Consider the following 20,096-nt stretch of genomic DNA (forward strand, 5'->3'; position numbering starts at 1 on the left):
ATCACCTGAATTCTGATCACCTGTTCATACACCTGTATGTCATTATCACACACTATTTAGTTCAGTTCATTGCACCCCATCATTGTGAGGTATTGTTTGTTTTGTGACACACTTCTATTGGGAGCGCTGGTTTTCCTGTAATTTAATCCTCCCGTGTATGATAGTTTTGGCCTGCCTCACTAGCAACGCCTTTTGCCTATTCCCTGCCTGTACTTTAGCCTATCGGATTTCCTGTTATCAACCTATTGCCTGATCTCCCGGACGACGTTATTAGACTTTTCCCTGTCTGTACTGTTGCCTTTTTGGACCCCCTGTGTATGACCTTCTGCCTGCTCCTGGACCCAACTACTTGCCTCCTCCTGTGGTCCTTTACAATAAAAACCTGCTGTGCACAGCGCTTGAAACCAGCTCTCTGTCTCCCATCGTGTTCATTACAGTCCCCTAAGGAGAACGCTTTGAAGAACACTTTTTGACTCCAGGTAGAACCCTTTTGGGTTCCATGTAGAACCCTGGAACCAAAAAGGGTTCTCCTATGGGGACAATACTTTTTTCTAAGAGTGTACTTCTCAACCGGGAAGAGAAATCAGTCTCAGACAAACAGGGCATGTCCTAAATCAATCAGAAATTCTTTCCAGGTTTTTAGAATTTGTCCTAACTGTTGATCTTGACTGGAACGTCGGATGTGCAGAGTGATGAAAAGGGGTGCGAGTTGTGAGTTGAAGAGTGGAGAGCTAAAGCTTCTCCCCAACAACCCTGATGGTAAATCCGGGGATGGGGTTTGCTAGTCATCTGTGTTGGCCTGTCCACTCTACACAACCCCTGATAGGCAGACGGCACGTGATGGCTTGTGTTCAACCACTGTCTGAAATAGAAGACATAATCCCATAGGCTTGTGGCTACAACAGGGTTTTCTATCTACGTTCCTGGGGCCCAATCCCGATTTAGGAATTTATGCCTTTCCTACGCAATCAATCAATAAAATGTATTTATAAAGCCCTTCTTACGTCAGCTGATGTCACAAAGTGCTGTACAGAAACCCAGCCTAAAATCCCAAACAGCAAACAATGCATGTGTAGAAGCACGTTGGCTAGGAAAAACTCCCTAGAAAGGCCAGAACTTAGGAAGAAACCTAGAGAGGAACCAGGCTATGAGGGGTGGCCAGTCCTCTTCTGGCTGTGCCGGGTGGAGATTATAACAGAACATGGCCAAGATGTTCAAATGTTCATAGATGTCCAGCAGGGTCAAATAATAATAATCACAGTGGTTGTCAGGGGTGCAACAGGTCAGCACCTCAGGAGTAAATGTCTGTTGGCTTTTCATAGCCAATCACGCACACCTTTCCTATGCACTCATCAGTATTTGGTATACAGATGTACCTTATTTAGTTGCGTAACACGCTCTGCAGGTGTGGCTACCTTGCACACTGTATAAATTTAATTCAACCGCTGAAAACCCTCCCACTTGCTGGCCAACAAATTTTCTCATGGAGTTTTCATTCAATGGGGTTTTCAGTACATGTATCTCTTTAAATAAGGTTTTAATTACAATTGTCAACAAACTCAATAGAATACATTAAGAGAACGGGTTCAGAATATGGGGATCAATGAAAGAAAGCCATCTCTACATATTGTTCTCCGTTTCAGCACCAACTAGATTTAAAAATAATCTTGTAGATTATTTCGGCACATTTTAGGGTTAGGAAATCATATGAATCATACATTTTTTGGGGGAGAGTCTACGCACTAAATACTGGATATTGATGCATAAAAATACAGTGGTTTGATTCATGCTGAAAGCTGTCATATTCAAGTTCAATCCTTGAAATATCGGAAGAAGGAAAAAGGGGTTACTTTTTGCGTATAAATATACCCTAATTCTCACTAATCATGGAAGTGTATGACAACGGTCCAGTCGCCATGAACCGTGCGCCAGGCTCCAGGTTTAACCTGCTACTTGAGGTCTGAGTTCCATAATGATTCAAATAGGCTACATGTCCCAAATTATTGCACAACGTTAGCCAGATATGATCCACTAATGCTAGCGACCCTCAAGAAAATGAATGATGCAAAAATAAATCCATATGGGTATTACTGACTGCGGCTCCTGATAGTGGCTTATATTTATCATGATACTAACTGGAAAATAAAACAGAGAAAAGCCTGGGCATATAATCAAAACATTATAAAGCGCATGCATCAACTCGGCAGGTCCAGCCCTACAGAAGCCTATAGCTTGGGTCTCCAAATTTCATCCATGCAAATTATGAGGGCACACAATAACAATTCTGAATAACGGCACAGCTATTTATATCCTATTTCACTGTGGAAAAATCATATACATTCCATGTTAATATGATTTTCAGTTTGCTTCCATATGGCTGGTTTCACATTCGTCTGCAGGGATCATAAGGAAAAATCATCTAAAACAATTGCTATGTGTATTTACGATCCCCTTCTCCAAACGGATTACTCATTGACCTAGCTCTTATCAATAGATCCTATCAAGTTGTAAGCGACAGTGCATGGAGAACGGTATTATTTCTATCAGAAAAAAATGAAGTAGATGCATTTTCCACTTGGAACCGGTAAATTCGCTAGTCGTTATTCATGGTTTCATTGCGCGTAAAGGTGGTGGAATTATGAGGGAATTAGGTAAAGGTCAGATTCTGTAGACACACCTCCTCCACACCTTCATTTATTCTAGCTCCACCTCAAACAAATAGTGGGTGAATAGCATGCTATTCTCATGTTTCAATTTAAAGTAAGACTACGCATAGAGAGAAAAGCCCATAAAAAGGGAATTACGTTGCATTTACGCGTGATCAACTCTGGCACGAATCCGGGTCCTGGAAAACTACTGGCTGGGTATGCAGGCTTTTGTTTCAGCCCAGCACTGACACACCTCGTTCAAATTATCAACAAATTCAATTTGGACGTCAATTTTCTTAATTGGTTGTTGCTGCAGGACTTACACAAATACCTGCACGTGTTATCATAAAATGTAGCCTCTGCTGCTTATTTCCTGAAAAGTGAGAGATGCTATATTACATGGACACACGCTGTGGCATGTCACCACTCCTCTGTCTGTTCCTCTTCCTCTTCCTGCCATTCACTGACAACCCCAGACTGAGGGTAACTCTCTGGTACAAGACACCTGATGGTAAATAATGACTTGACAAATCACGGCTCTGACACACCACTGCTCCCTACACATGCTCACTTGTCATCATTTTGCAGGAGACATCTTTTTTTCTGGAACATCATGTACCCTGTTCTGTCCCGCTCTGTGATGTGCCAGCAAGGGACACACTTAGCAGTCGCTGCTCGGCTGAGATATTGACATCCTGCGGGTGTAATCAGAGTAGATAAATCGTCCCTCTCTCTTCCTCTCTCCCTCTCACTGCAGTTCAACAATCTTTCTTTTAACCTGCATCTTTCTTGCTCTGTCTTTCCCTTTCTCCTTCTCTAGAGTTGAGAACTTGGAAAGCTACTGTTCCACCCGATGGGAGCCAAAAGCAACACAGACAAAGCAACAACAACAAACTGCAGTTTAGCACTCATAGCTATTTGAGAGGCAGACGCCGTTCAACAGTTTTAGGAGGCCCGAGGCAATCTGCCATAGCTACAGACTGAGATCCAATCAGATGTGAACACGAGAGGCGTCTGACTAGCGAAACCTACAGGGGCACCGTCATGGCGACGAGTACCCTGCGGTTGTCTGACGTGTGCCTGTGAGTAAGTGACTAAGTGACTTTAATTCAAACATTTCAGAGAATGAGGGAAAACTACAGGAGCACCATGTCATCACGACTTGTACCCGAGGCCTAGTGACACGTGTCTGTGAGTAAGCGGCTAAGTGACTAATGCCTGATTCACTCGATTAGGCCGACGCAAATGGCTCTTTCAAGCACTGTTCCCGTAACTATGGTGGATATGTAACCAGGCCAACACAGCACAGTACAGCTCGGTTTGACTCAGTTTCAGCTTGGCTTAGTAGTGTAAAAAGAGTCTAAGCGTTTTCCCTTACTTCATCTGATCCCGAGCCGAAGATGAGCAGATCAAAGGGGATGGCAGCCACCATGTCGATGAGGAACCAGCCCTTGAAGTAGTGGATGGCTATCTTCGCCGGGTGGCTGACCACCTCCTCGTTGAGATTCACATAGGTTGTCCTGAAGTTGATCAATATGTCCACGATGAACATGATGTCCACCATGAGGTCGACCACGTTGAGCGGCGAGCACGAGTAGCCGCACTCCCTCCTCTTCTGCTCCTCTAGGTCGTTGAGGAGGAAGGCGGCGGAGTAGGGCGTGAAGATGGCCGTGTAGATGACCAGCAGCAGGATGAGCCAGTCCCACACCGCTTTGAAGGGGCTGTAGTGGAGGATGGTTAACTTGTCTATGCGCGGTGTCTGGAGCTTGTACTCGGGAAGCACATCTGCGCCCAGGGATAGCACCTGAGGAGGAAGGAGGGAGGAGTTAAGAGGAAGTAAAGTGAAGACATTAAGAAAATGGTGGCTTGGATCAATGTATTAGAAGAGCAAATGAATCCTAAGGAAATACTTTGAAATTCAAGCTAAAGTCAGTGGGAGGTAATATTGTATAGGGGCCTATCGCAAAAGCAACAATGCTAATGTTGCATTCAAATATTCTATAACACTATTTAAAACTACATATGTAGGCTATTATGGATACATACTGTACATGTATATATAACATTAATAAGTTAATTCTATGGATGAAAATACACAAAGGTTAACATCATCAGCTTGCCCCTTGTGCTTGGCTGTAGGGAGGATAACTATACATTTATATACAGGTCGCTTAACCTCCTCAGGCATACTATTCATTCTTTATGAGTCGATCACTGGACACTAAACACCGCTGAACTCCCAAGAGGATATCAGTCACGTGGACATATTGATGGAAGAACAGTGTCTTAACCATCCTTCCAGAACTACAATACCCATTAGCCACATACACATACTTAAAGAAGTACATGTTAGTTTAGTATCTTACTGTATTAGCCAGCAAATTGCAAACAAGTAATATGACGGGAATGTCCTTGTAGGGGCTTCTACGTAGGAAAAACACTATTTAAGGAATGTTGAATTGCATCAATATCCCAAATATTCCAGTTACTGTATGGCCTGTCCCTGGATAACTTTTAACATCAATATCACAGAGCAGATAATAGTCTCAATGACACTAAGGTGATTATCGTGGTAGGAAGTGGTGGGATATAATCATTCATTCTGCAGCTTGACACTTCAATGCCAGGGAAGACATTTCTGTCTCTGCTTCTCATGGCTGATTATCACTGTGGCGAGAGGGAGAGGAGAGGAGGAGAGAGAAAGGTAAAGTGCTTCACCCAAGGGCAGAGAAGTAATTATTGTAGATGGAGAGAAGAGCGAGCTGAAATAGAGCCTTGGAAATGGAATTAGGGCTCCATTTTGGTCGCCTTCGCCATAGAACTAGAATTACTAGAATGGGAATCCCCATTCAAGTCAATGTTTCATGATGGTCCATTCAAGTAATTATTTCCACTATTTCCAATTATTTCCTCCACCATCTAGGCCTACTCCTAGCCGCATCCTGGCAGGGATCGCCTCGGCAACGCCTGTGATTGAGTGGGACGAAGGGCGGCGGGATTAAGTGATTATAATGAAATTGGTTATTAGATGTCTTCTGTCCCCTCCCCTGTGTGATTACAGGTCAATAGAACAACCCTCCACTATATCACACCCTTTAAAGCAAATCACCAAATAAAGGGCAGAGAGAGAAAAAGCTTTTCATTATTCATGTCCAGCTACAGTAGTTATCTTCATTCAAAGTTTTGGTAAGTAGGCTACAGGCAGTTTTATTTATTTCATCAAACTGCCCTTTGCTCAAAGTGGAAAAGAAGCAAAAGGCAGTGATTGTCATGAGAAACCTCTTTTTGAACAAACGTGTTGTTTTGTGACTCTTGATGACGTACCACCTAAATCAGGCAGAATCACATACCATGTGGATAGATTAGTCGATGTGGCCTACTGGGCTGCTGCATTTGTAAGGAGTTGGTAAAAGGAGTACCTAATCTCTGACCCAGGGTCAGATGTTTCTAGACCTATATCAAATCAAATCAAAGTTTATTTGTCACGTGCACCGAATATAACAGGTATTCAGGTAACCTTACAGTGAAATGCTTACTTACAGGCTCTAACCAATAGTGCAAAAAAGGTATTAGGTGAACAATAGGTAAGTAAAGAAATAAAACAACAGTAAAAAGACAGGCTATATACAGTAGCGAGGCTATAAAAGTAGCGAGGCTACATACAGACACCGGTTAGTCAGGCTGATTGAGGTAGTATGTACATGTAGATATGGTTAAAGTGACTATGCATATATGATGAACAGAGAGTAGCAGTAGCGTAAAAGAGGGGTTGGCGGGTGGTGGGTGGTGGGTGGCGGGACATAATGCAGATAGCCCAGTTAGCCAATGTGCAGGAGCACTGGTTGGTCGGCCCAATTGAGGTAGTATGTACATGAATGCATAGTTAAAGTGATCCCGTTAATCAATTCTGGGTTGGGTAATCTGATCCGATATCTGTGGTTAGTGGCAACATCTAATTTGAGCCATATGGTTACATAGGTAAACTGTCTCTGAGCCTGCTGGCAAGCCAAGGGAGGAGTCAATTTGCAGAATGAGAGCTCAGTTGAGCACGTCGTTCCCCCTGATCTGTTACTAAATAAATTATTCAGACATAATAATTTGATGCACCTTTGTTTGTATTGTTGGAGGATTTGGAATACCAGAGTGTCATTTCCTGTCTTGGCCAGTGCTGCTTTGACATGTGACCCACAACATGCATTGTTGACAATAAATAAAAAATTGGCAAAACTGAAGCAAAGTCATGACATAACGACTGGGAAAACTGAAGCAAACTCATCAAAACCTGGAGAAATTAAACCTCATTGAGCGAACATTAAGTATCAAACACGTTGTTTTATATAGAGCATCAACATGCATTGAGGCCGCTTATCAATCTACAGCACAGACTCATGTCAATCATCCATCTGTTTAGTCTGGTTGAGTTCTGTGTCAAGTTCTGTGTTTATTCTGCAGCCTAGAGCACGTCTCTCTACACAAACTCTGGAGAGACTTGGTCTCCAGACATCGCCTGGAACAGTGTGAACCTCACAGCCAGACAACAGGGGAGGATCAGGGAACAGCAGCTCAGGGTGTCACATTCAGACAACGGGACAAACAGGGAACCGGAGCTCGGGGTGTCACATTCAGACAACAGGGGAGGAACAGGGAACCGGAACTCAGGGTGTCACATTCAGACAACAGGGGACAAACAGGGAACAGCAGCTCAGGGCCTCACAGTCAGACAACAGGGGAGGAACAGGGAACAGCAGCTCAGGGCGTCACATTCAGACAACAGGGGAGGAACAGGGAACCGGAACTCAGGGCGTCACATTCAGACAACAGGGGAGGAACAGGGAACCGGAACTCAGGGTGTCACATTCAGACAACGGGACAAACAGGGAACCGGAGCTCAGGGCGTCACATTCAGACAACAGGGGACAAACAGGGAACCGGAGCTCAGGGCCTCACAGTCAGACAACAGGGGAGGAACAGGGAACAGCAGCTCAGGGCGTCACATTCAGACAACAGGGGAGGAACAGGGAACCAGAGCTCAGGGCCTCACAGTCAGACAACAGGGGAGGAACAGGGAACAGCAGCTCAGGGCGTCACATTCAGACAACAGGGGAGGAACAGGGAACCGGAACTCAGGGCGTCACATTCAGACAACAGGGGAGGAACAGGGAACCGGAACTCAGGGTGTCACATTCAGACAACAGGGGACAAACAGGGAACCGGAACTCAGGGTGTCACATTCAGACAACAGGGGAGGAACAGGGAACCGGAACTCAGGGTGTCACATTCAGACAACAGGGGACAAACAGGGAACCGGAACTCAGGGTGTCACATTCAGACAACAGGGGAGGAACAGGGAACCGGAACTCAGGGTGTCACATTCAGACAACAGGGGAGGAACAGGGAACAGCAGCTCGGGTGTCACATTCAGACAACAGGGGAGGAACAGGGAACAGCAGCTCGGGTGTCACATTCAGACAACAGGGGAGGAACAGGGTACAGCAGCTCAGGGTGTCACATTCAGACAACAGGGGAGGAACAGGGAACAGCAGCTCAGGGTGTCACATTCAGACAACAGGGGAGGAACAGGGAACAGCAGCTCGGGTGTCACATTCAGACAACAGGGGAGGAACAGGGAACAGCAGATCGGGTGTCACATTCAGACAACAGGGGAGGAACAGGGAACCGGAACTCAGGGCGTCACATTCAGACAACAGGGGACAAACAGGGAACCGGAGCTCGGGCCCTCACAGTCAGAGAAATATATAAAATACTAAAGAAACAAGCAAATACAATCCAACTGTCTAGTTTGATCAAATGACTGAGAATGAGATGGTGAAAGGAAAAAACATGTTCAATGTAATCTGTTCAATAGTAAGCAGCAGATGGGTGCTAACCAAACGTACAACCAGGAAAGAGAAACAAGAGGCTGTTATGAGTCTAGATAATCAACTATAACTCTATCTGACATAGGCCTGCTGTATAACAACAATGTTCCACTGCAGTAGGTATATCCAATATGAACTATATCAGGGATGGCAACTCCATTCCTTGGGGGCCTGATTGGTGTCACAGTTTTGCCCCAGCCTCAGCTAACACACCTGACTCCAATAGTCAACTAATCATGATCTTCAGTTTAGAATGCAATTAGTTTAATCAGCTGTGTTTTCTAGGGATGGGGGAAAGGTGTGACACCAATCAGGCCCCCTGAGGATTGGAGTTTCCCATCCCTGAACTATATAAATAATCACAACAAATAGTAAGATCCGGTTGGAAAATACAAGCTGCAACCCACTATTGAGATGCATGACACACACACACACACACACACACACACACACACACACACACACACACACACACACACCAGCATATGTCCTCTAAACTAGAAGATGCCCTTATTGCCAATGACAAACTAAGATCTGCTTTTAAAGAAAACCCAGTGCTAGATACTGTATAGTATATACTGTAAACACCAGTGGAGGCTCCTCAGAGGAGGGAAGGGAGGACCATCTTCCTCTGTGAATTTCATAAAAATCTATATAGCGAAACATTTAAAAAGTTATCCTTTTTAGATAACTATACTAAATATATTCACGTCACCAAATAATTGATGAAAACACACTGTTTTGCAATGAAGGTCTACAGTAGTGTCATGACGTCGCCTGCTTGGGTAGTGCAAACCCCATCCCCCTCTCCCTGCCTCTCCCTTTCCTACCACAACCCCTGCGGTGATCACAGAGAGATGTCGTAAATTCCTGAGAATCTCCTCATGGCCAACAGTATTATAGACAGAGGGTAAACTTTCAGGACAAAGGAATTACCTCACAGAACTTGAGGTACGAACATATTTCATGTTCCTGCAAAAGTAGGAAAGATCGGTGAAGATCCTAGCTATTAACATGTCCATTTGTCACCACGTGGGAAACTCATGTGAGACTGTGGGACCACATTACCATACCGCTGTTTATATAATAACCTCAGATATGAGGTTTACATCTGTTTGTTGTATAAAATGAATGAGTGAGTATGATACTGTTTGTATAATTGTGTAATATGATTTTGGACTGTTTAATTAAGAAAAATACAAATACCTTTTTGATTTTAACTAAATCCAAGGACCGCCCTGAGCCCAGTTGGGTCAGAGACCATGGGACCACCCCTCTCTGCTATCTGAATAAAAGCCAACTCTAAGAAATTACCATGGAGACCATGTTTATCCTCAATGGGGAGAACGAAGGTTGAGTATAATTGCTGAATCTTTAACCATACCACGTGGTTAAAACTCTTATACTAATAAGAACAAGTTTTGATATTGACTACTAGTCTGCAGCTAGGAATTCGGTATCATTGAACGCGAAGAAAGACAACCGCCGAAACATCCATCCTATAACGAATGTGACTCTGAACAATCCACCATAACTACGACAGAAGGAACTCCAACCAAAACGAACTTCTCTCCAACGATCAAGACGACACACACACCGAGCGTAACTATATATATATTGATTGCAATTGTTCCCGAATGAGTGAGCGTTCATGTGTAAGGATTAGCATGTCAATTGTTATAATTATGGACTCTGTAGTGAATTCTTAGTCGAACGCCATTTCCCCTTTGTCTAACAAGCAATGCCGGTTCAGCCCACTAGGGCATATTTCTCCCATCATTTCATGTAACTATTTTAAGTTTGTTTGTTTGTTTATGCATTTCTGTGAATTAATTAGTTAGTAATAAATAAATGATTTAAGACAATTGATGTATGGATGACTCATAGTGAAGACTGGGTTCGTGCAGATAATCAACAATTTACGACGTTTGGAATGAGACTAACGTGAGGTAGAGTAAATAAATCATTAATTAGAAGACTATTGATCAGATATGAAAATATCTGAAAGGTTATATTGGGAACTTATAACTTTGTAATCTAATAACTTTCCCTGGTGCCCTCGAATTCATAGTTAATTAATTACGTTATTACTCAAGTGATCGCGTAATCCCTAATTACAGGAATCTATGATAAAAACTATAAGTCTTCAATTTAACGATAGCAAAGACACGACAGTAGCCTCAACAGCACTCTGTAGGGTAGCACCATGGTGAATGCCAGAATGCAACTAGCTTCTGTCCTCCTCTTGGTACATTGACTTCAATACAAAACCTAGGAGGCTCTTGGTTCTCACCCCCTTCCATAGACTAACACAGTAATTATGACAACTTCCGGAGGACGTCCTCTAACCTATCAGAGCTCTTGCAGCGTGAACTGACATGCTGTCCACCCTATCAAAGGATCAGAGAATGAATCTAGTACTGAAAGCAGAAACTACAGCGAGCTAGCACTGCAGTGTATAAAATGTTGTGAGTAGTTGTCTTAAAGAGAGAAAGACAATAGTTGAACAGTATTGAACAATATTAAGGAGAAGTAAGAGAGAGAGAGAGAGAGAGAGAGAGAGAGAGAGAGAGAGAGATATTTGGTTGTATTTTTTAAAACTTAGCTACTTAGCTAGCAAATGCAGCTAGCTAGTTTAGCCTACTCAAACAAATAGAGAGGGATGCTATGTTAGCTAGCTGGCTACAGCTAGCCAACACCGGAACTCTTCCAAGTCAAGGTAAGCTTTGGTTTTATTAATGTATTGCCACCGGGGCTTGCCGGTGTAACTGATAAACTGCTTTCTGACTGTACACTGTACTGCATGATTGTAGCGAGTTTACTAACGCGTTAGTTCTAGTTGACTATGATGTGACAACAATGTAGGCTGTGTGTAGAGGTAAGCGGTCATGATATGAAGTTTTGGCTTGGAAATGTTTTTTCGCCTGGTCACAGACAGCTAATGTGTTATGCACATAGTTTCGAGAAGGAATTATATCTACAACGAGCGAAGTGATCATGATGTTTTTATGTGGCTGCTACGAAAGTGAACTGTTTGCGTGTGATCAGGTGTGTATTCATTCCACCAATTCTGTTGAAAAACGTTTCGCAAACGGAACAAAATGGGGATAAACATACCTGAATTTGTCCAACAGAATCTTTAATTTGCAATTGTTGGACTAATGATTACACCCTACATTAGCTAGCTGTAGGCAAGAGTGTGCAAGGCGGTATTGAATGTGTCACTGCCTCTCACCTTGACTGCTCAAAATTCTCTCGGCCTATGCACCTACGTTGTAAACTTTAATTCATAAGCTAGGTTGTAGCAACCTTATGATGGGTACAGTATCATGTAGTAGCCTAAACCAATCGATGTTACATTGAACTGGGTGAATGGAATATGAATGACAGTCATCCAATATGCTGTAATAGAAATAAGGCCATGTTCATAAAATAAAAATAATCATCCTCCCTCATCTTAAACGTCACCGACCGCCACCTTTATACACATTATCAGTAGAAAAAGCAACATCCTCGTCTGTTCTGACAGATCTTAAAGGTCAACCAGCTCTGTCATAGTGACACCCGCACACACCGACAGACAAGCACGCAGGCAGGAGTACACACAGGCAGCCTGGTTTCCCTCCTCCCCCATAGGGACCCACACAAGGAGGCGTCAGTGTACTGCGCACACACACACACACACTCTCCACGGGGAAGACAGACAGACAGACAGACAGACAGACAGACAGGCAGGCAGGCAGGCAGGCAGGCAGGCAGGCAGGCAGGCAGGCAGGCAGGCAGGCAGGCAGGCAGGCAGGCAGGCAGGATGGTGAGGATGACCTCTAACCTGTGTGTAACTAGAGTGTATCCCTGAGCCCTGGTAAGAGAATCTGTCCTGATCCCCCCCCTACGGGTGATATACACCTTCACTGGTTTACTTATTAAAACAAGCCCCTTGAGTTTCAATGAATTAGGTAACGTCAGACAGTAACAACAGAGCAGCGTGTACAGACACTGTGTTCTGACCTGGTGGTGTTCCGTGTGTGTGTGTTTTGTGTGTGTGGGGCAGGGGATAATTACCGCTCTCTACTGTATAACATTGGGGCAGATGACTATTCATGTGATTATTCAATGAGGTATTAGTACATCCAGCACACTATACATCTGTAACTCTGTATGTACAGAACAAACACACAGAAAATACGTGTCCTCTGTATGGAACCTATTCTATAGAATGGATTCTAACGCCAACATCTTGGCTTATGTCAGTGAGCACCAACTCTACTGAGCACAAGGCACAGGGCCTTTCATGACCTTTGACCTCTGTCATTACCTCTTACCTGTGTGACCTTATCGGTGACGTTGTGCGTTCGGTCCTTGACCTTTGGGGCGATGATGGTTTTCTCGGAGGACGGAGGGGAGGGGCACATCTTGTCGTTGTTGGCCTCTGAGAAGTTGAGCGTGATGAGGGGGATCTTGTTGATGGTGCTGTATCTGTTGAGGTGAGAGTCAGATGTGGAGCCCAGAAGACTGGATTTGATCTGGTTGAAGGGTCCTGGAGGAGAATTGAATGGAGAGAGAGGTTTGGAAATGGCTAGCGCTGTGATGCTAGGCTAGGCTAGAGCGGCAATGCTATGGTAGGCTAGTGCGGTGATGCTAGGCTAGGCTAGCACGGTAGTACCTGACACAGCTTGAGAGTTTGACGGTATGCTAATGGTTTAAAAAGGGGACATCAAGTGCAGTTCATGTGGTAGGTGTGTCAATAGGCTGCTGTGTCTATTTGTTATGTGTGGGAGCGTGAGTATGGAACCGTTTTTTTGATCTTGAGTGAACTCAATTGCTGTCACAAGACAAGTGAACAACCACAGGACAACAGTAGAAATACAACAGTCAAACAGATCCACCCTGCTTGATCCTGCTACCTTCCATTCAACAACTGTAGAAATGACAAACTTGGTGTAATGAACAATTTTAGTGAAATAATAATGTCCACGAACAAAGAAAATGTATACTTTTTTCTCAGTCGTGAGGTTTTGACTCAATGATACCATATGGATATGGCTTTCATGATTCATACATCCACAAATACTTTATGTTACTATGCGAAAATACAGTACAACACTGCCATAAAACCTCACCACGTTGAACAACACACACACTGTCACACATAGTAACTACTGTACTGTGGGCAATATGGAAAAGAGAGGGAATGTGTCAACTGCTGATCCAAAGGAGAAGATGGAGGGATGACTCATTCTCCCATTTTCACAAACGAGTGTTGAGAATACAGTGAGTGATACTTACACATACAAAAGACATGCGCAGCTTGAATTCATGCTACAGCAGCATTGTACGGTACAGTATGTATGCATTACAGACATATAGGAAAAGCTCAAGCCATACCCCCAGCCATCCAGGACCGAGACACTAGCGAATCAGGAGAGAGAGAGGGAGGGAGGTAGAGAGCAGCGTAAAGAGGAAGTGACCTCAGAGAGAGGGGAGGGGTCAAAGGTCAGGATAATTCTGCAGGCAGTTCCTGAGTGTCATGTTACATTTATTTTAGCAACATCAGAGTGATTTATTTTAGTAGAGGTAAAAAAAATCTGGCCACTATGTTATGGTAATGCAAAAATATCATGGAAATCGGAGACATAAGGTCTAAAGTTAAGAATACAAACGATAGCGGATAACATTTATCAGATGCTCCTCCAAATGGAGTAGGTATCAGTGGAGGCTGGTGGGAGGCGCTATAGGAGGAAGGGCTCATTGTAAATGGAATATTGGAACAGTATCAAACACATCAAACATATGGAAACCACATGTCTGACTCCGTTCCATTTATTCCATTCCAGCCATTACAATGAGCCCGTCCTTCTACAGCTCCTCCCACCAGCCTCCTCTGGTAGGTATTGATCCAGAATGCACTGTTAGGCCAGTAAAGAGATTGATTTCCGAGGAAAGTACAGTCATTTCATTCATTTCTGGAGGTTAAAAGGCTCTCAGACATTTGATAACATTCCATTGACGTAGAATCCAGTGGAGGCTGCTGAAGGGAGGACGGCTCATAATAATGTCTGGAACGGTGCAAATGGAATGGCATCAAACAAATAGAAACCATGTGTTATATACCATTCCACTCATTCCACTCCAGTCATTACAACGAGACCGTCCTCCTTAATTAAGGTTGCAACCAACCTCCTGTGGTAGAATTACTTACAGTATCATTACGTTTTTTATCTATAATAGTATGCTTCCACATGCGGAATGAATACGGTAGAGTGTTTAACTAGTGAAGTAGTCATGGATCGGAATACTTTTTTGGTAAAGTGGAGACAAAATGGAGGACGTTATTCAAGCAAACAGATAAACCATCACTCTATTCCCTTCAACTGTCTGACACAGGACAAAGGAAATAGCCCACCAGTTGTCTTTGGTCAAGGGGACTATTGGCAGCAGGCGAAGACAACTGTTATTATGATTCATTGATTATTAGAGATTTCCTGTTCTATGGAAATGAGGCAAGATTTGTTTTCATGCAGGTGCGTGGCAGGTCAAAAGTCAGCCTGATTTTTCCAAACAATCAGTAGGGATCTGCAAGCTTGCAGGGCACTCACAGGTCACTTCTTACTACAGCATGAATAATACTACTACTATACCGTGCAAGCCTCTATGGCATTCTCAGAGGAATTCACAAATGTATCAGTCCAGCATTAGCATTCAACACAGACTTATGTTGTTGTTGAATGGAAAAATCCATGCAGCAAGCAGTTCAGGCCATATATTCTATATCCGTGCTATGTTCAAGGAACGTGGGGTTGTTACCTTTGATATTACGACCATTGTCTGCAATTGCATGGTGTTGAGGAAGAGAGAGGGGGAAGGGAGGAAGGTGGAGGAGTGAGAGGAGATTCCAGATCTGTACGTAGCTAGCGAGTGATGGAAGACGACCCACATAAAAGCCCTATCGCCGTCGCACCATTCATTATCATGAAGTAGACGTATTACAGTGTCAGCCGCAGGGGCCCTTCGAATGATCAATGCAGATTCAATGGTGTAGGGAGGGATAGAAATATTAGCTGGGTACAGAGACAGGGAGAGTCTGGGGCTGTACTGTACCCCTCTTGTTGACTGGGGGTGGAAAGGTGATCTGTGATTCAGGAGTCAGGATAGATGTGGCGCTGCCTGATGACTAAGAGTAGGTACAGTTGAGCTGGGGGAGCTACCCTCATTCACTGATCCAAGGTTAGATTTGATTTGTACCACATGATAACAATGGTTGGGATTGGGACCACATCTACTGCGTAAGAACAGCAAGGCCAAATTGATTTAATATAGCATAACATCTCAGGGTGAGGCGGATGGATGGAGACAAGCATTTCCGACCATGGAGGTGGTGTTGACTTACATACCTTCACTTGCGTGTCGGTCCCTGAAGGCCATCTTGGAGTTGGAGCCAAAACCCTCGATGTCCTGAGCGGAGGAGGCCCTCCGGATACTACACACACTCTCCCTGGACGCGGTGGGGGTCAGGCCTGGGATGGAGGGGGCCAGAGGGCCCACAGTCTGGGGCTGGGCCTGGGGAACCGCTTGGAGAACCAGCCTGTCCCAGAAGGGCCCCTTGGGGGACGATTGGTCCAGGGGTCCCGACACAGGGGTGGAGCAGTGGCTGGGGCCAATGAGGGCACGCGTGTCGTTGGCGTAGGAGGGGCTGCAGCTCTCCCGGGTGGGCAGTGACTGGAAGTCGCGGGTGGCCACCGACTCTTCACTGCGGCGGGGCGAGTCGATCATGACGGCGTCAGGGTCCTGCTGAGGGAGGGACTGCTTACTGATGCCCAGGAGGTGTAAGGCTGGGAGCCGGAAACAAAACAATCTACCTTTCCCTGGAGAGAGAGAAAGAGATAGAGAGAGTACAATTTTTCAACAGTGATGCTTGGAATATTACCAACAATAAGAGAAATCGTTTTTACAAAACTCTGCCCTTTTCAGAGTGGTTCATGATGACTTCATTCATTGTGGAGGAATTCTTAATTTGATCTTGACTAGGTAGAAACAAGTAGGGGAAGATGGCGAACTGGATAGATGCTCTGTAGCTCATGCTAATCCTCAGTTTCCAGCTCACTCCCCAGATATCAAGCAGTGAGTGCCAATATTGTTCAAAAGGAGCTAGCCAACAGTTATTTCAAAAAGAGCAGCAAGATCAAAACAAATGCCTCTTATCCCAACGGCCTAGCTTCCATCTTCAGCTTCCTTCAATTATTCAGGGCTAGACGTTTGACGAAATAAAGCAACCACCATATATATTAGAGTCCCATAAAATATAAAATTACAACAGGTTTCCGATGATTGATTAATACCCTTGGAGAAAGAGATCCTATTTGTCCAAGAAATGCTACAAATGAGTCTGTCAATGCATTATGAGTACAGTTTCTAGGAAGTCTGAAGTGGAGGCATCTTGTATTCAAGGACTTTGGGGGCCTTGTCAGAAGATCTCATTTCAAATGTGTAACATGTTCCGGGTGACCTAACAAACACACTGATATACAGTGGCTATACACACAAACATGCACAGGTGCACGCACGTACACATGCACACACACATACACGCACGCTCGTGTTTGAAACTACAATCCCAGTCAGAACTATGAGGCATGCCTGTTTTCTCCTCCTGGTCTGTAGAGACATGCCATCATTAGTCTTTGCGTACAGTAACATGTTACAGTACATGTGTCTGTGAACACGACACCGCACCATGGCAACAGAACATATAGTACATACATTGATGATGCCAGATCGTGCCAGCTAAGGGCCATTGAGTCTAGTGAAGCATTCTTTCCTGGAACAAAAATCACGTGTTATTCCCAGTGGTCTTCTCAGCCTCATCCAAGCACCCTTACAGAAGCTACCTAACACCCTTACAGAAGCTACCTAACACTGAGTAATGGGAAAGGGGAAAAAGGACAACCTATATACTGCTGGAGACATTGACGTCTTTATTTCTGTAATTAAAACAGTACATTTTTATTAAAAACTGAAAACATAAGTGAAGAATTTCATAAAATAACACAACTTCCAAAAGTCATTTTCCTGATGAAGTATTACTTTACTCTATAAATCTTAAAGCTAATACAAAAAACAAGCATAAACTATGAAGAAAAAAAAATACTCTCCGCTCCATATCCCTCTTGATATTTGGGCTTTAGTGAGCTAACGTGTGTCGTGGTAATTTGCTGTATTACTCAATAAAGAGAGAGAGAGAGCCAACCACACACAAGTCAGAGTTAAATTATATATTCCATTTTTAATATATATACAAGCTTCACCAAAGCCCTTTTTTCCTGCTACATGACATTTCAGAGGTTGAATTGTTAAAGGCAGTGTGGGGAATAGCAGAGAGATGATTGACAATGTTCAGCAGTGTTCTTTTGTTGTGCCCATAGCTCGTTTTTTCTTTGTTGACACTCATGACGAGGAGTAGAAAACCAATTTTAGACACTGTCACGTGTACACTTGGGTCATTTACTTTGAAGGTGTTACTTTTACACACCAGCTAGATTCCAATAAATAATAACACATATTTCAGTGGGAATGCATATGATTCTTGGTATTTTAATTTGTCAATGGTTTAATTGTATCTGTCCCTATCAAATAAATGAATGAAGAAGTGCATAATCAATATATTAATGGAAATATAGGAAAGGCAACACGTCTCCCTCACCATAAGCATATCCACTTTATGTCCCCCCCCCCCACACACACAGAAAACATAAATGACATGCTTTTAAGCAATACATTTTTTCCTTTTTAAGCTGTGTCTAATTACACCATTTCAAAAGGAGAAAAACCTACAGGCTAAGAATCCCTTAATTGAATAGCAAATGAAGCATGCCGTCTGACAATATGCCAGAATATATACATTGGCCTGTTACCATTTTTAAAGGTGACATTAGAAATGATGCTCCTTGCAGCGCTGAGTTCCACTGTGGCCCTTTCCTGCAGTCAAATAACCAAATGGCCTCATGGGTGAACATTTCATAAATCGTGAACATTATATTTTTTAAACTGCCGAAAATCTGGTGTTTCTATGTCAAACTGTTTTGTTATATTTCAGTCTTCTGTGATGTATATAAAGTGTAATATTGGGATGAAAACTCTAAATGTAATACATTTCAACTCTATATCTGACACGGTACAGGTGCAAGAAAGCAAAGGTAACTGAACTAAATGACTATCGCCCCGTAGCACTCATTTCTGTCATCATGAAGTGCTTTGACACCCTAGACCCACTCCAATTTGCTTACCGCCCCAATAGATCCAAAGCCAATGCAATCACCATCGCACTGCACACTGCCCTATCCCATCTGGACAAGAGGAATACCTATGTAAGAATGCTGTTCATTGACTATAGCTCAGCATTCAACACCATAGTAGCCTCCAAGCTCATCATTAAGCTTTAGGCCCTGGGTCTGAACCCCGCCCTGTGCAACTGGGTCATGGACTTCCTGATGGGCCGCCCCCAGGTGGTGAAGGTAGGAAACAACACCTCTACTACTCTGATCCTCAAATCTGGGGCCCCACAAGGGTGCGTGCTCAGCCCCCTTCTGTACTCCCTGTTCACCCATGACTGTGTGGCCATGCACGCCTCCAACTCAATCATCAAGTTTGCAGATGACACAACGGTAGTAGGCCTGATTACCAACAATGATGAGACAGCCTACAGGGAGGAGGTGAAGGCCCTGGGAGTGTGGTGCCAGGAAAATAACCTCTCTCTCAACGCCAACAAACAAAGGAGCTGATCATGGACTTCAGGAAACAGCAGAGGGAGCACCCCCCTATCCAGATTGACGGGACCGCAGTGGAGAAGGTGGTAAGCTTCAAGTTCCTTGGCGTACACATCACTGACAGACAGTGTGGTGAAGAAGGTGCAACAGCTCCTCTTCAACCTCAGGAGGCTGAAGAAATTTGGCTTGGCACCTAAAACCCTCACAAACTTTTGCAGATGCACAATTGAGAGCATCCTGTCGGGCTGTATCACCGTCTGGTACGGCAACTGCACTGCCCGCAACTGCAGGGCTCTCCAGATGGTGGTGCGGTCTGCCCAACGCATCACCGGGGGCAAACTACCTGCCCTCCAGGACACCTACAGCACCCAATGTCACAGGAATGCCAAAAAGATCATCAAGGACAACAACCACCTGAGCCACTGCCTGTTCACCCCGCTATTATCCAGAAGGCGAGGTCAGTACAGGTGCATCAAGCTGGGACCGAGAGACTGAAAAACAGCTTCTTACTCAAAGCCATCAGACTGTTAAATTGCCATCATCAGCACATTAGAGGCTGCTGCCCAATATACATAGACTTGAAATCACTGGCCACTTTAATAATGGAACACTAGTCACTTTAATAATGTTTACATATTTTGCATTACTCATCTCATATGTACAGTTGAAGTTGGAAGTTTACATACACTTACAGTATGTTGGAGTCATTAAAACTTGTTTTTCAACCACTCCACAAATTTCTTGTTAACAAACTATTGTTTTGGCAAGTCGGTTAGGACATCTACTTTGTGCATGACACAAGTCATTTT

General features: G+C 44.0%; 1 protein-coding gene across 1 annotated transcript in view; it reads right to left on the bottom strand.

Moving 5' to 3' along the window:
- LOC120033214 (potassium voltage-gated channel subfamily H member 7-like) overlaps positions 1–20,096 on the bottom strand; it is a 100,593-nt gene that overhangs the window by 35,660 nt on the left and 44,837 nt on the right. Inside the window, exons 4-7 of the mRNA XM_038979497.1 lie at positions 15,919–16,383; positions 15,332–15,352; positions 12,850–13,064; positions 4,027–4,452 (exon numbers count right to left, since the gene is read on the bottom strand). Of these exons, the coding sequence (XP_038835425.1) occupies positions 4,027–4,452; positions 12,850–13,064; positions 15,332–15,352; positions 15,919–16,383 (1,127 nt within the window). The remainder of the gene's footprint in view (positions 1–4,026; positions 4,453–12,849; positions 13,065–15,331; positions 15,353–15,918; positions 16,384–20,096) is intronic.

Source organism: Salvelinus namaycush, chromosome 40 (assembly GCF_016432855.1).
Source record: "Salvelinus namaycush isolate Seneca chromosome 40, SaNama_1.0, whole genome shotgun sequence".
Classification (NCBI taxonomy): Eukaryota; Metazoa; Chordata; class Actinopteri; order Salmoniformes; family Salmonidae; genus Salvelinus; species Salvelinus namaycush.